Source organism: Ostrea edulis, chromosome 6 (assembly GCF_947568905.1).
Source record: "Ostrea edulis chromosome 6, xbOstEdul1.1, whole genome shotgun sequence".
NCBI classification, from domain to species: domain Eukaryota; kingdom Metazoa; phylum Mollusca; class Bivalvia; order Ostreida; family Ostreidae; genus Ostrea; species Ostrea edulis.
In genome coordinates this window covers 32,433,968-32,447,673 of record NC_079169.1, presented here as the reverse complement: position 1 = coordinate 32,447,673, position 13,706 = coordinate 32,433,968, and the positions used below count along the sequence as shown (strand labels likewise).

The window sequence follows — 13,706 nt, the reverse complement described above, 5'->3', positions numbered from 1 at the left end:
GGTGGGCCAAACGGGGTAAAAAGGTCGCAATCATTGCAGAGAAAACACATAACCCGTTAAACATAATCGGATCCAACTAAATTGAAACAAAATGCGTCTCCATCGTTGCAAATGACAATGAATTTCCATGGTGATTGAGTGACAGACACAATCAGCTACGCCTACTCCGGTTGCCATCGTAGCAGCGCGATTACATAAATACCTGTTTAGAATACCTATTTATTCTAAATATGTTCAGTAACTAGCCGAGGAAAGAAAAGTTTATATGGTTTTCGGAGAATTCATTTACTTGCCTTGTAAAGTCAAACAAAGTAGCTGAAAAGGCCCACCAATGGAAAACAACGATCTGTTTCAGCTGTTTGTGTCGTTTCCTGCTTTCCTCATCAACATCCTTGCCTTTTTTGTGTTACTGAGGAGCAGTAAACTTCCATACCAGATCCGTATCTTCTCCCTCAACCTCTGTGTGACGGACTGCTTCACCTGTCTAATTTTGTGCATAGACCGACGGGCGTTTGGACTTCTTTTCGGCACAACAGACATGAAATATTTTTTAATTCTTGTATTTTCACAAACAGCGCTGATAATCATTACATATTTTAATTGTGACCGATTTTTGGCCTTTAAAATGGCTATGCGGTACTATTGTTTTTTATCTCCAACAAGGGTGAAGGTCGCATGTGCCCTCGCGTGGTGCTTTGGCTCGGTGATGACCAGTTTGCAATTCTGCTCTTTGGTCCAAGCAGAATTCTGTGAAGGCCAGATCTATGCGATCAGTAGCAGGGTGTCTGAATACGTTTTCTTCGCCATATTTACCTCCAACTTCATAATGTTTGGTTACATTGTCTACACGATCAAGGTGGCCATGTACAAAGTCAGACCTTTGGGACAAATCCAGAACACTGCCAATATCAAGGAAGCTGAGGTTCCCACTTCTCAAACTGCGGAACAGACAACTTTCAAGAAGATTGCTTTGATAACTGGGACATTCCTGGGATTGTACACGCCGGGTTTGGTCTGGTCATTGGTGAAGCCGTATGTGTCCAATCCCACGGTTATTTTCTATATGGACATCACTAGTGGCGTTTTATTTCTTGTCTCCACTATACTGGATCCGATTTTTTATGTGCTTCGTTTCTCAGAGTGTCGTTTTCAGCTTCTCTTGCTCCGGTACATGTGTGATGTCGAGAGATATAATGAAGTATTGAAAACCAGAAATCAGCATTATGCAACATTTCGTATTGAGATCTCTCGTGACTAAAAAACCAGGCACATCACCCAGAACAGAAAGGGTACTGAAAAACAAATTTCCTGGCAACATAGATTTATAAATTCTTATAATGCTGCAGGGTATAAAAGATAAGTTCCTCAGGCCATTATTTCAGTTTTGTTACTTTTAAAATGTTACATGTATATGCAGATTTTGAGACTATGATAAATGGATTAATATTCTTAATGTGTCTGATTTACAATATACGACACGAGTTTTATGCGTGTTCCACGCAAATCGGTGGAATTGTTTTGTTCAAAACACGGTGGACCTTCAAAATTGTCGGCACCTATTTTTCTGAGCGAGCTAGACACGGATGTCACCGTGTATCTCCGTGTACGTCACCGTGTACCCTAGTGTGATAAAACAAAGAAATAATAATGGTAACAAGAATAAATTTTCCGAAATGATCCATCAATTGCGAGTAACTAATGTTTACATGGATCGCTGTCTAAACACGATAAAACAAAGAAATAAAAGAAATAATAATAGTTACAAGAATGAATTTTCCGAAATGATCACCAGTTGCGGGTGAAAATTGTTTACATTGATCGCTGTCTTTAGTTTAGTTTAGTTTATTGAAACATTGAGAAAATCTGATTGGTATGGTACAGTTATGTAATCAAATAACAATATATGTAACAATATAGATTATAGTAAGTATAACCATGTGAAAAGAATCATGTGAAAATTATCATGTGACCAAATATGGAGGATGGACAAACATATAATATCTTATAAGTTTCTTAGGCTCAATTAATTTCTTTACGTTTTACATTTCGTCATTTTTCGTTATTTTCCGTGAATACATTTCGCGGGTTTCTGAGCTCACGCATGAGCACTTTTGTGCTTAGTATATATACCCCTACTGCAGGGGTCAACATTAACGTTTGTCCGCTTGTCCGGTACCAGTGAAAAAACATTTCGGACAAGTGAATATTGATGGGCATTTGTCCGATTGGACAAGTACTTTTTTATGTAAAGAAGTCTCCAAACAATTTTGTGAAAAGTTTATCGATAGTTGAGAGTCGGAAGTACATGTGTAATGCATGGAAAATGAACTTCAATCACTATGTAAACTAGCTGATGAGTTAAACTCAATCGGGATTGGTGTTCACTTATTGCGTACTACTTTCAATCATCCATGGATCTTACGAAGTCATTGATTCAAGACAGGAAGTCTAGATAAAATTTCGTTTTATGCGTTTGTTGTTTTTATCAAGAGAATAAGATATAAAAAAAAAGTCAATCAAGCAGGTATAAAAATAGACTATATATTAAGTAAATTAGATACAGTTTTCAAGTTGACAATATTAGATCCTTTTTTGAAAATTTTTCAGACAAGTGAAGTTGAAGTTCGGACAAGTAAATATCTTTGTCCCTTGTCCGAATGGACAAGTAGGAAAAAAAGTTAATATCGAGCCCTGTACTGGTCAGTGTTCGGGCAGTGCTATTCTCTTTAGAGAAGTCGAGAGGCATAGCCTTCATCGATGAAGGCTATGCCTCTCGACTTCTCTAAAGAGAATAATGCAAGCCATGATCAACTTTGGAAACGTTCCAACCCAGCATATCAGCAACCACGGCAAGTCAGCAGTGAAGTTGAGTACTTTAATTTGAATAATGAAAATTGCAGGGCTGAATTTACTGCTATATCTGTCGTAACCATTAAAGATTGATTTAAAACTGTTAAAATTTTGGAAAACGTAAAACTTATTTCTATATAGTCAACGTTATTACTTTTGGTTATAACTTTACACGGTAAAGTATTTTTATTAAACAACAAATACAGAAGTTTTTTGAAAGGGCTATCCTTGATTTTTGAGCAAACTTTTGTTTCCAGCCACCCCATTGTGTAAACCCACTAACCATGTACATGTCATCAATAAGAATACCAGATTGACTTTTGACCTTATACACGTTGGCAACTGCTTTCTAGCGTTTCAGTGGGTTTGGCAATTGCGTATGATAAATCCTATGACAAGTGGTTATCACCATATCAATATTTACCCAGATCATTTTAAATACACGGGGTTTTCTTGAATTTCAACGTCACGGTCCGACATTTCACTTTTACATCGATATGATACTACTTGTTAGGTATAATTTAAATGATATATTAATTGCCGAAACGTGTCGGCATCTTTATCAAAACTACATGTACTTCAACGGAGGTTTTCAAGAGGATTCATATTTTCCTTTTTTATTTTCCACAATCCGGAAGACAACCCCCTGTGACTAAAACTACCTCATTTTTGCCCAAACTGCAATTTCTTAAATCGTGATTTGAGGTGGGGGAGGCTAGCATTCGTGCATCTATACTGGGTTCATTTCATAAGTTAAAGATTACTTTCCTCCCATTCGCCACTACTGTCAAAAATGGGGGAGGGGGCAGTCAAACAATATAAAGTTCTCAATGACACACAACTAATTTTTCAATGCGGCGAAAAAAGGAAAGACGAACGGAAATAAATACTTGATTAACAACGATTTTGCAAAAGACATGGAATTAAAGTGTCGAAAGAACCTCGAACAATATTTTAAGACATTCAGTCCAGAGAGGTTCGATTCAGAAATATAGAGATATGTGAAACTCTTTAGCGCGCGGGGGGGGGGGGGGGGGGGGTGGGGGGTGTTAAAGTTATGACTTTGTGACTTTGAACCAACTACATGTAACTTCATTGCTCAAAATGACCTGTTATTGGTATAAATTTCCAAGGAGAAAAGCGGTGTCAAATCCGATTTCGCACATGAAAATAATTTGATATTTCTCAAGAGAGTGGGGTCACAGATCTCTGGGTGAAATCGGGGATTAGGGAAACACTCAGCAGGTCCAGTCCAAAGACTATTTCTACCTACGTAGGTACTTATAGCTACGTAGGTATTTAAACCTACTCCAGGTAGCTATTTTTACCTACTTTTTCCTTTACTTGCATTTCGTGGCCAAACGCAGGAACGGCGCAATATGGCGTGTACCAAATTTCTTGATTCACTTACACTGACGATGAATACCACAAAAATATTGGACAAAAATTATTACTTTCTAACTTTTCAAACTTGCATCAATAACATCACCCAGTTCCATTTTCTGGGAGTTTAGGATCAAAGCTACGTGAGAAAAAGTGTAGAATGTCTAACAAATCTGTATTAATTTTAAAGTTTACCTTCATGCAGTTTTACATTATAGATTTTGGGGGCGAATTTTCATGCATTTCCCCTGCATTCTCCACCCTCGTAAAGTATTCAAATTTACACTCTGAATTTTGCCGTGCACAACATGATACATGAAACGACTGACCTGTTTAAAAGATGCGCTTTAATTATTTATTTATATTTTCAAAAACAGGTAAAAGTAGGTAGAAGTAGCTACTTTAAGTAGGTTTAAATACTTATGTAGCTATTAATAGCTACGTAGGTAGAAATAGTCTTTGGACTGGACCTGCTCAATAGACAACATCATACAAAGGTAAGTTGAATATCATTTAAGACAACACGTCAAGCAATTGAGACCAATGAACACACAAGGCTGACTTTGGACGGCAACCTACAGTGTAGATAATGTAGCTATCCGGATTACCCCTGTGATCGAACCTCCTACATATCGTGAGCTTAGAGGTTTCAAATAACACAATAGGATTAGAGAACAAGAGAACAAACTTCCTCACTGTAAGAGCATTGAACGAATGGGTCCTAATTAAGAAAAGTTACCGAGGAACAGACAGATTTACCTGTCACTACAAGTAACTATATGATTTCCATATTTCATTTTCGTTGTGCCAGTGATTCTGATTGCACCCCTGTCGTCTGTTTGCCGAGGGTAGTACTATACGCCTGAATGGAATAGTGAGAGATAAAAACGGAGTCAATATATCCACTTATATACAAATTTTTTAATTCAGTAAAAATATATGTAACATCTCTGGAGCAAGGGCTACCAGAGTATATAACGTTATCTAAGTTAATTTAACAAAAGATGTGTATAAAGCGTCCCGGAATGAGGAGATGTCGAAAAATAAAATCGAAGACGGAATGAAGTAGGAAAAATAGGGTGGGGTCATTTAAAAATCTTCTCCTCAAGAACCACTGGGCCCGAAGAGCTGCAATTTACATGAAAGCTTTCCTGACATAGTGCAGATTCAAATTTCTTAAAATCATGACCCCTGGGGGTAGGATGGTGCCATAATAGGAGATCAAAGTTTAAATACAAATATATTGGGAAAATCCTTTAAAATCTGCTTAAGAACCACTGGGCCAGGAAAGTAGAATTTTACATGAAAACTTCCTGACATTGTGCAGATTCTGATTTGTAAAAACTATGGCCCCCGGGTAGGATTGGGCCACAATAGGGGATCACAATTTTACATGCAAATATATAGGGAAAATCTTTTGTAGTGTTCTGAACAGTATTCAGTCCATCTGTCGATGATAGCTCTCTTTTCTGTGAGGCAGTTCCCGTCTTTGTCTTCGGTGTTATTGACTCTTGCCTGCTGTGTGAGCTCTTTTACAACTTGATAAGCTCTTCTGCTGTTGTTCTTAGACAGACTTCCTCTGGTTTCTGTGCGTTGTTTCTCAATCCATTCTTCTTTAGCCTTGTTCATGACTTTCCTGATCTGTTTGTTGATATATCTGTATTCCCCTGTTCCTGTTGTATTCTTGACCCCCCCCCCCTTTTTTTAAAAAGGTATCTTCGTTTGTTACACATATCCAAGATTTTGTCTATGACCCACAGTTGTGATTCCCCGCGGTACTTGCCAAGTACATTGTAAATGTAGTTCATTTGATGTTTCTGTCATCTTCTCTACATCTTCATCCAGTACATGCAGTGCAGCAAATTTCCCGCCGATTTTCGCTTGGAAGGACTTAACTATAAACTTTCTGAGGAATTCAGAATTTGCACTACTTGTGTTAGAACAACCAGCGCACAGTACTGACTGGACATTTGGAATTTAATATGTAGGGCTATACTTTTGGAATTTAATATGTAGGGTTATACTTTTGGAATTTGATATGTAGGGTTATGCTAGTCAGGCGTGCTCTATCGTATTATACTGTGTTTTATTGTTTGGTTGTATATTGTTTAAACGTCCCTCTCGAGAATTTTTTTGCTCATATGGAGACGTCAACATTACCGGTGAAGGGCTGCAAAATTTAAGCCTATATATGCTCGGCGCTTACGTACGGCCTTTGAGCAGGGAGGGATCTTTAGCGTGCAACACCTGCTGTGACACGGGGCCTCGGTTTTTTGCGATCTCATCCGAAGGACCACCCCTTATAACAAGCAAGGAGTACTGAGGACGTATTCTAACTCGTATTTCCACGGGACACTATGTTCTGGTATACATTTACTATTTCTGGTATACGTTTACAAATTCTCAAAAAATCACATCAGTATAGAAAATACGACATAGAAAGATGTTTTTGCAAAAACATATTGACATTTATGTGCTTTCATATTTATTTGAATGTTTACAGGATCTGGAAATTACTGAATTCGGGCCAAACTGCCTGGCGTCATGCGTGATGCTGGAACGTGGTCAGCCTCAAGTTCACGTCTTCTGTTAACAACGCAGGCTAGATATAACTCGTCGTCATTAGGCCTATCATCGGACGACACAATGGAAGCAATTTTCTCATAAACGATGGGATCTGCTTTAACTTTGCCACCAGCTAAATCGTTGCCTAGCAACAAAGAAAAGGCTTGAACATGAAGCGTAGGTGGAAAACCTACGATAACTGGTCCAGTAATTAAAATTTATATGTAGAGGAACATCAAGGATGCCTAGCTCAACGCTCTATGATAAAATTGACCCACCAGCAGTAAGTTTACTCAGACAAAGACAACATACGCAACATTCTGCGTATGTTAAGTTTTTAAATCGAGGCAGGCTAATGACATAACAAGTTGATGTTACGGGGGTTTCAACAGTCTCGTTTAAAGTCAGCATTTCACAAATACTCAATTTCAAATATCAAAATATTTCAGATTACAATTTTCGTGTGTTTCTTTGGAAATAGTTTAGAATATTTAAAATTTTAGCGACCGATTAGACTCTCGACTGAAAGGTCGTGGGTTCGAGTCCTGGCCGCGGCAGGGCTGACGTTGTGTCCTTGGGAAAGGCACTTTACATGAATTTCCTCACTCCACCCAAGTGTAAAGAGGGTACCTGGCTATAGACTGTCCGTAAAAGATATTGTTAGAATGTTAGTGCTCTAGCGCTTGTAATGGCAGTTTGCAATGTATGCTTCCTAGGATGCTGAGAAAGTTCTAGATTGATATAAGGTCTGCCGGGGTAATAATGTACATTGGTTATTGTAAAGCGCTTTGAGCAGCATACGCTGGAAAAGGCGCTATATAAAACCAATTATTATTATTATTAATTATCTTGAGAGAAAATTGATATACATCTTGCTTGCACTTCGTATTGTGCTAATACAACAAAAAGTCAACAGCGGATCATTCCACCTTATAATTATATAAAAATTAATCAATATAATTATGTATAAATGATTAAAGAATATTTTTCATTCAATCGCCTGCATTCTGAGATCGAAGCACATGACAATCCAATGAAAATGGGTCACCCCCGAGAAAATTTTGAAATATTAGGACTCATTTGCACTACTCTGAGCATCAAAATGATTGCAATAGACAGTAAATATTGTACAACTTTTTAAAAATTTAAACTGTTAAGTTCGAGAGCGAGTCATTGTGATCACCAAAGTTTAGAAAAAATATGTAACCATTATGTAGAATACATTATAAAAAGAAAAGGTCCGACAGAATGATAATTTTATATCCGATTTTAAATACTAGAAATATATATGTTTATTTTCCAAAAACATTTATGGACAAAAATGTTTTGAAAATAAAAAAAAATAATGTGTAGGCACGTGCCTACTTGAGCCTAACGAAGCTACGCCCTTGCGTGACACACCCCTCTCCTCCATGCAGACGTTTTCTATATGGTGCTAAACAAGTAAACAAAACGATGGATCTATGATAATTTATTTTAAATGTATTACAAAAATATTGTCTTTTACACCAGGCTCATTCCAGAAGTCATATTCAACTTGCCTATATATGTAATAGTTATGCTGGGAAGAGTCCAAAACATTTTTCAGAAGACAATCTAAACACTGAATCCAATTTCTTTTTTTAAATACAGACTCTGAGGAAAATTCAGGCTTTAAATTTCTAGAGATTGATTTAAAGTAGCTTCAATGGGCACGGGTATGGTCTTTTTCAACTTGCCAATCAATGTCTTTGTCAGAATTTCAATCAGTCTAGCTTGAAGTTCAGGGGGAAAAAATGAACAAAGTGTCCAGACAGTTGTTAGGGAATATACTCGTATGTTAGGATGATCTACATCAGAGCATTTCCAACTGTGTTACAGTATCTGTCAAAATGTGTTATATAATGTGTCAAATATAAAAAACAATGGCCAAGATGAAATCACAGTATTTATATCTATCGTATGTGAAGAAAGTCCTCAGTCATTATTGGGTAACAAGAACCAAAATATATCAAAAATAAATTTCTGTATGAATATTTGCATACGTTTAAAAACGAATAACATGCTATAGCAATAAGAAAACATTCTGATACTTGGACATATCACTTGCTGCATTCTCTCCTGATTGTCCAATTCAAGGTCACTTCAGTGGTCAGTAATAAATGTCCATCAGAGATTTGATGGTAATAGAATTGTCTAAGGTCTTCAAGTCCACTAACTCCCACGCAAAGTACTGCAGGTGCATGGTGGACTGAACCATAAGGAAGCCGTTGTCCGAGAAACGACCTTGAATTCCAGGCGTGTCCAGCCAGACAAAGGGAGCGATGGCATTGGTAGTGATGGTGATGTTGAAGACTTGTTCTTTTTGTACCATGGCTACGTTTGTAACCTGATGAGAAAGATGTTTCTATTTATTTAAAATAAGCTTAATATCTGAAAATGATTCTAAAGCCTTTAAATTGTGGATGACATTTTGACTGTATCTTAAGAGAATGATTCAGTAGAAAATGATTCATATCTTGATAGTATACAAAAATGCTTCCCCCTAATTCTATGGAGAATGACCAAAACAACCCTGCAGAAGATCCAGACATTTTACAACACCTGTCTCAGGCGCATCTTCAACATCCGATGGCCTGAAAAGATCACAAATGAAGAACTATGGAAGAGAGCAGGGCAGGAACCCATAGACATACAAATCAGACGTAGGAAGTGGGGCTGGATTGGACACACCCTAAGGAAGCCACCTTCCAGCACCACACGCCACGCCCTGACCTGGAACCCACAGGGCAAGAGAAAGAGGGGACGTCCCAGAAACACCTGGAGGCGTGACTCAGAAGTAGAATTAAAAGCGCAGGACATGACCTGGCATGACGCCACAAAAGCAGCCCAGAATCGTGTTCGTTGGAGGACTGTCGTCGATGGCCTATGTTCCTCATGGAACGACAGGCCTAAGTAAGTTAATAAGTAGTTCGAAGTCTCTACTGTATCATAAATAATAAAACTGAAATACACATCTAGGGGCATGAATTCAATATTGATCATTGAATTATAGCACAAAATACAGTACTTTCCAATCCCTTTCTTTGAATCGAGTTAAAAAATTCAACAGATAGGTTTAGGTGATAAAAATATAATATTTTTGGACCTATTTGACCATTATCTACACAGTATGATAGCACCCTGTACAGTTGTGCTCAAAAGCTGAGGAGCTAACTTCCTTAAGAAATAAATACTTCATGAAGCATATTAGCACTTTATGAAAAGTAAGCCAGTGTGGAGTGTTACAGTTTATGCCAGCTCGTTTATTTTCAAAAATGAAATACATATTTCGTATTTACATTCTACTTTCATCTCTGTTCTAATTCCCTGCCATTAAAATAGTTGTACTATTTTTATCAAGATTCATACGCACATTGTTCACAACTGCATCACATTCATCAGGAAAAGGCTATCATTACAATTAGTAAAGATATCAAAGGCAAAAACATTAGAAATGTAAATATGGTACTTTAAATTTGTGAAAATTCCCACTTCATCTTGTACCCGTATATTGGCTTTCTGTAATCCTATCGCACTCTGGAATATTGACAGTGGTTGCCAGGCAACTGGGCCAGTTTGTGGATTGCCAAGGTGATAATATAGAAAGCAGTTTTGTCGTCGGATACAGCCAGCCTCTCCTAACATGTTGTCTATGTTTGCAGAAAACACCAGCTGTGAAGTCGTATTCATCTAACAAGAATAAATGGTTAATTACTGTAGTAACTTGAGATGGCATGAAACTATCTGTTAGACTGATAAGCAGCTGAGACATTATTTACAAGTATCATGTGTATTTCACACTATCTCAAACTAGCAATCTCCAGTGTATGTAAATACAATGTAGCATTTTCACTGTGTACAAGCCGATGACCATGGCATATAAATCACAATTTCAAATGATAATTATTAGTATCCAGTGGAGTATTCTTAATGTTAGTCATAACAAATATTTATGATGACCGTATAATCTGATTTTGAATTGGGATTCAAGAAGTGAACGTAGGCTTCGTTATAACTCATATAAAACAAGAGGCCCAAGGGCCACATCGCTCACCTGAGTCACCTTGGCCCATATCTGAAGACTTTCCATATATATTTGCATGTAAAACTTTAGTCCCTATTGTGGCCCCAACCTACCCCTGGAGGCCATGATTTTTACAAAATAGAATCTGCACTATGTCATAAAGCTTTCATGTAAATGTTGGCCATACTTTGAACAAACTTGAATCTGCACCATGTCAGGAAGCTTTCATGTAAATCTTAGCTCTTCTTGCTCATTGGTTCTTGAGAAGATTTTTCAAGATTTTTCCTATATATTTCTATGTAAAACTTTGATCCCCTATTGTGCCCCAACCTATCCCGGGGGACATGATTTGAACAAACTTGAATCAGCACTGTGTCAGAAAGCTTTCATGTAAATCTCAGCTCTTCTGGCTCATTGGTTCTTGAGAAGATTTTTAAAGATTTTCCCTATATATTTGTATGTAAAACTTTGATCCCCTATTGTGGCCCCATCCAACGCCCGGGTGCCATGATTTTAACATTTTCGTATTTTTGTGATTATATCCCCTTTGAAAGGGACATGACCCTTCATTTGAACAAACTTGAAAGCCCTTCACCCAAGGATGCTTTTGGCCAAGTTTGGTTGAAATTGGTCCAGTGGTTCTGAAGAAAAAGTTGAAAATGTAAAATGTAAAAAGTTTACAGACGGACAATAGGCGATCAGAAAAGCTAACTTGAGCTTTCATCTCAGGTGAGCTAAAAAGTGCCATTGCTGGTTTACTTCACAGGGTTGTCATGATGCAAAAGTAAGGCTATTTTGACCTTCAAAATTCATTTAAATTTGATATATAGTATACGGTCATCAAATTCATAATTTTCGGTCTTCGTTAAAATAATAAACATTGTTTGTTACAGTCATCATACTACAAAACTTGGAGGTTGTTTTATCAATAAATAAGCTTGATTTGGAGAGAACTACAGTGACTAACATTAATAAATACTCGACTGGATACTGATGATTATCGTAAAATGATGCAAATGAATATTCAATCATTTGAAATCATGATTATAAAATTCTTGCCGATAAGGAGAGCTGCCATTTTTTGATGATCTTGTTGTCCTTACCTGTCTTTGAACAGGTGTATATATAGTCCATGTTGTCTACAGGTGTACATAGAGTCTATGTTGTCCTTACCTATCTGTATACAGGTGTATATATATAGTCCATGTTGTCCTTACCTGTCTGTGTACAGGTGTATATATAGTATATATGTAGGACTCCAAAGTGCGATGGTCACACCAAAGTGCCATGGTCTGTGCCAAACCCCGATGGTGTGACACAACAAAGTGCAATGGAGTGACACGTTGGTTTGTAATCGACACAGAGTTTTGGTACAGACTGTACCAACCGTGTGTTGTTTCACCAAAATATCAGTGCAAAATCCATGCACAAAAAAAGAAAGAAACTGATGTTGTATTTCTACAGTTTTATTTTGAAAGATGTTAAGAATGACGTCACAATGACGTGACGTCACAAACATTACTGAACTCCGCACCATCAGACTTTGGAGTTACCATTGCACTTTAGCGTCTGTAAAGTTAACAAACCATCACAGTTTGGCGCAGACCATTGCACTTTGGAGCGACCATCGCACTTTAGAGTCTTACATATATAGTCCATGTTGTCCTTACCTGTCTGTGTACAGGTGTACATAAAGTCCATGATGTCCTTACCTGTCTGTGTACAGGTGTATATATAGTTCATGTTGTCCTTACCTGTCTGTGTACAGGTGTATACATGTATATAGTCCATGTTGTCCTTACCTGTCTGTGTACAGGTGTATATATAGTTCATGTTGTCCTTACCTGTCTGTGTACAGGTGTATACATGTATATAGTCCATGTTGTCCTTACCTGTCTGTGTACAGGTGTATATATAGTTCATGTTGTCCTTACCTGTCTGTGTACAGGTGTATATATAGTCCTTGTTGTCCTTACCTGGAATGGTTGTGTCCAGGTGTACATAGAGTCCATGCTGTCCCATGAGTACAGAGACACGTACAATGTCCCAGAGGGTCCCACAGCATGCTGGATAGGGTGATGGTTACTATGGGGAATTGTGCCAAACAAGACTCCAGATCTGTAGTGATCAGCCAGTTCAAATTGTATGTGGTGTGTGTGGGCATGTCTCACTGCATGAATTTTCGTCTCATCTGCACAGATGTAAACTTTGACCTCTCCATTTTCCTCATAAGGTGAGACAAGCAAGGGGGAGAAAAAGTGTTGTGCATAGTAATGCAGCATTTTCCATTTTCCACCATATTCTGTAAAGATAATACTAGCATCATTTTCTTTTCCAGATCAGGTTATAGCAGTGTATGAAATTTCAGATCACTCATATGTCCAAAACATATAACATTTTAACTTCATCTCTATCTAGCCTGCATCTTCATGTTTAAATTTCAAATTGGGCAACAACTATATCCTCTAACATATCAAAGAGCAGTTTTTTTTCTGCAGGGTGATAATTTTGGCTTATTTTAGCATGCTATCAAAATTTTAATGGCTAAATTTGACCAAAATGTGTCTTCAATCATAGTATATATTTTCACAAGAAAGATAACTCTACATAGCAGTTGTTTTTTTTTTGTCAAAGGTACATGTAGCACTCTTCGGCTAAAGAGGTAAATAAACTACTGGTTTCTGACAATTAATTAACAGTAAAACGTTTTACAAATAATGGTAAGTAATTACCACTACACTGCTTATCAAATTTTAAGTTTTCAAAATCCACGTCCATAAAAAATTAATTGTATCCCTATGTGGTAGAAAATCGCCAAAATTTGCACTAACCAAAAAACTCGCTATACAGAATAACCAATGAC

The 13,706-nt window shown here is 37.4% G+C and overlaps 2 protein-coding genes across 3 annotated transcripts in view; one reads left to right on the top strand and one right to left on the bottom strand.

Moving 5' to 3' along the window:
* Positions 1–625: 625 nt before the first annotated feature.
* LOC125647110 (uncharacterized) lies at positions 626–6,826 on the top strand. The gene is made up of 2 exons (XM_048873802.2): positions 626–1,051; positions 6,737–6,826. Exons 1-2 carry the CDS (start codon positions 626–628, stop codon positions 6,824–6,826), a joined length of 516 nt encoding a protein of 171 aa, XP_048729759.1.
* A 1,428-nt stretch (positions 6,827–8,254) lies between these two features.
* LOC125646716 (beta-mannosidase-like) overlaps positions 8,255–13,706 on the bottom strand; it is a 29,915-nt gene continuing 24,463 nt past the window's right edge. Inside the window, exons 15-17 of one of the 2 annotated variants that reach the window (XM_048873227.2) lie at positions 12,820–13,145; positions 10,324–10,509; positions 8,255–9,166 (exon numbers count right to left, since the gene is read on the bottom strand). In XM_048873227.2, coding sequence (XP_048729184.2) covers positions 8,930–9,166; positions 10,324–10,509; positions 12,820–13,145 — 749 coding nt within the window. In that variant the 3' untranslated portion in view covers positions 8,255–8,929. Of the gene's footprint in view, positions 9,414–10,323; positions 10,510–12,819; positions 13,146–13,706 lie in introns of both variants that reach the window. The other variant, XM_056139344.1, reaches the window with a different exon arrangement.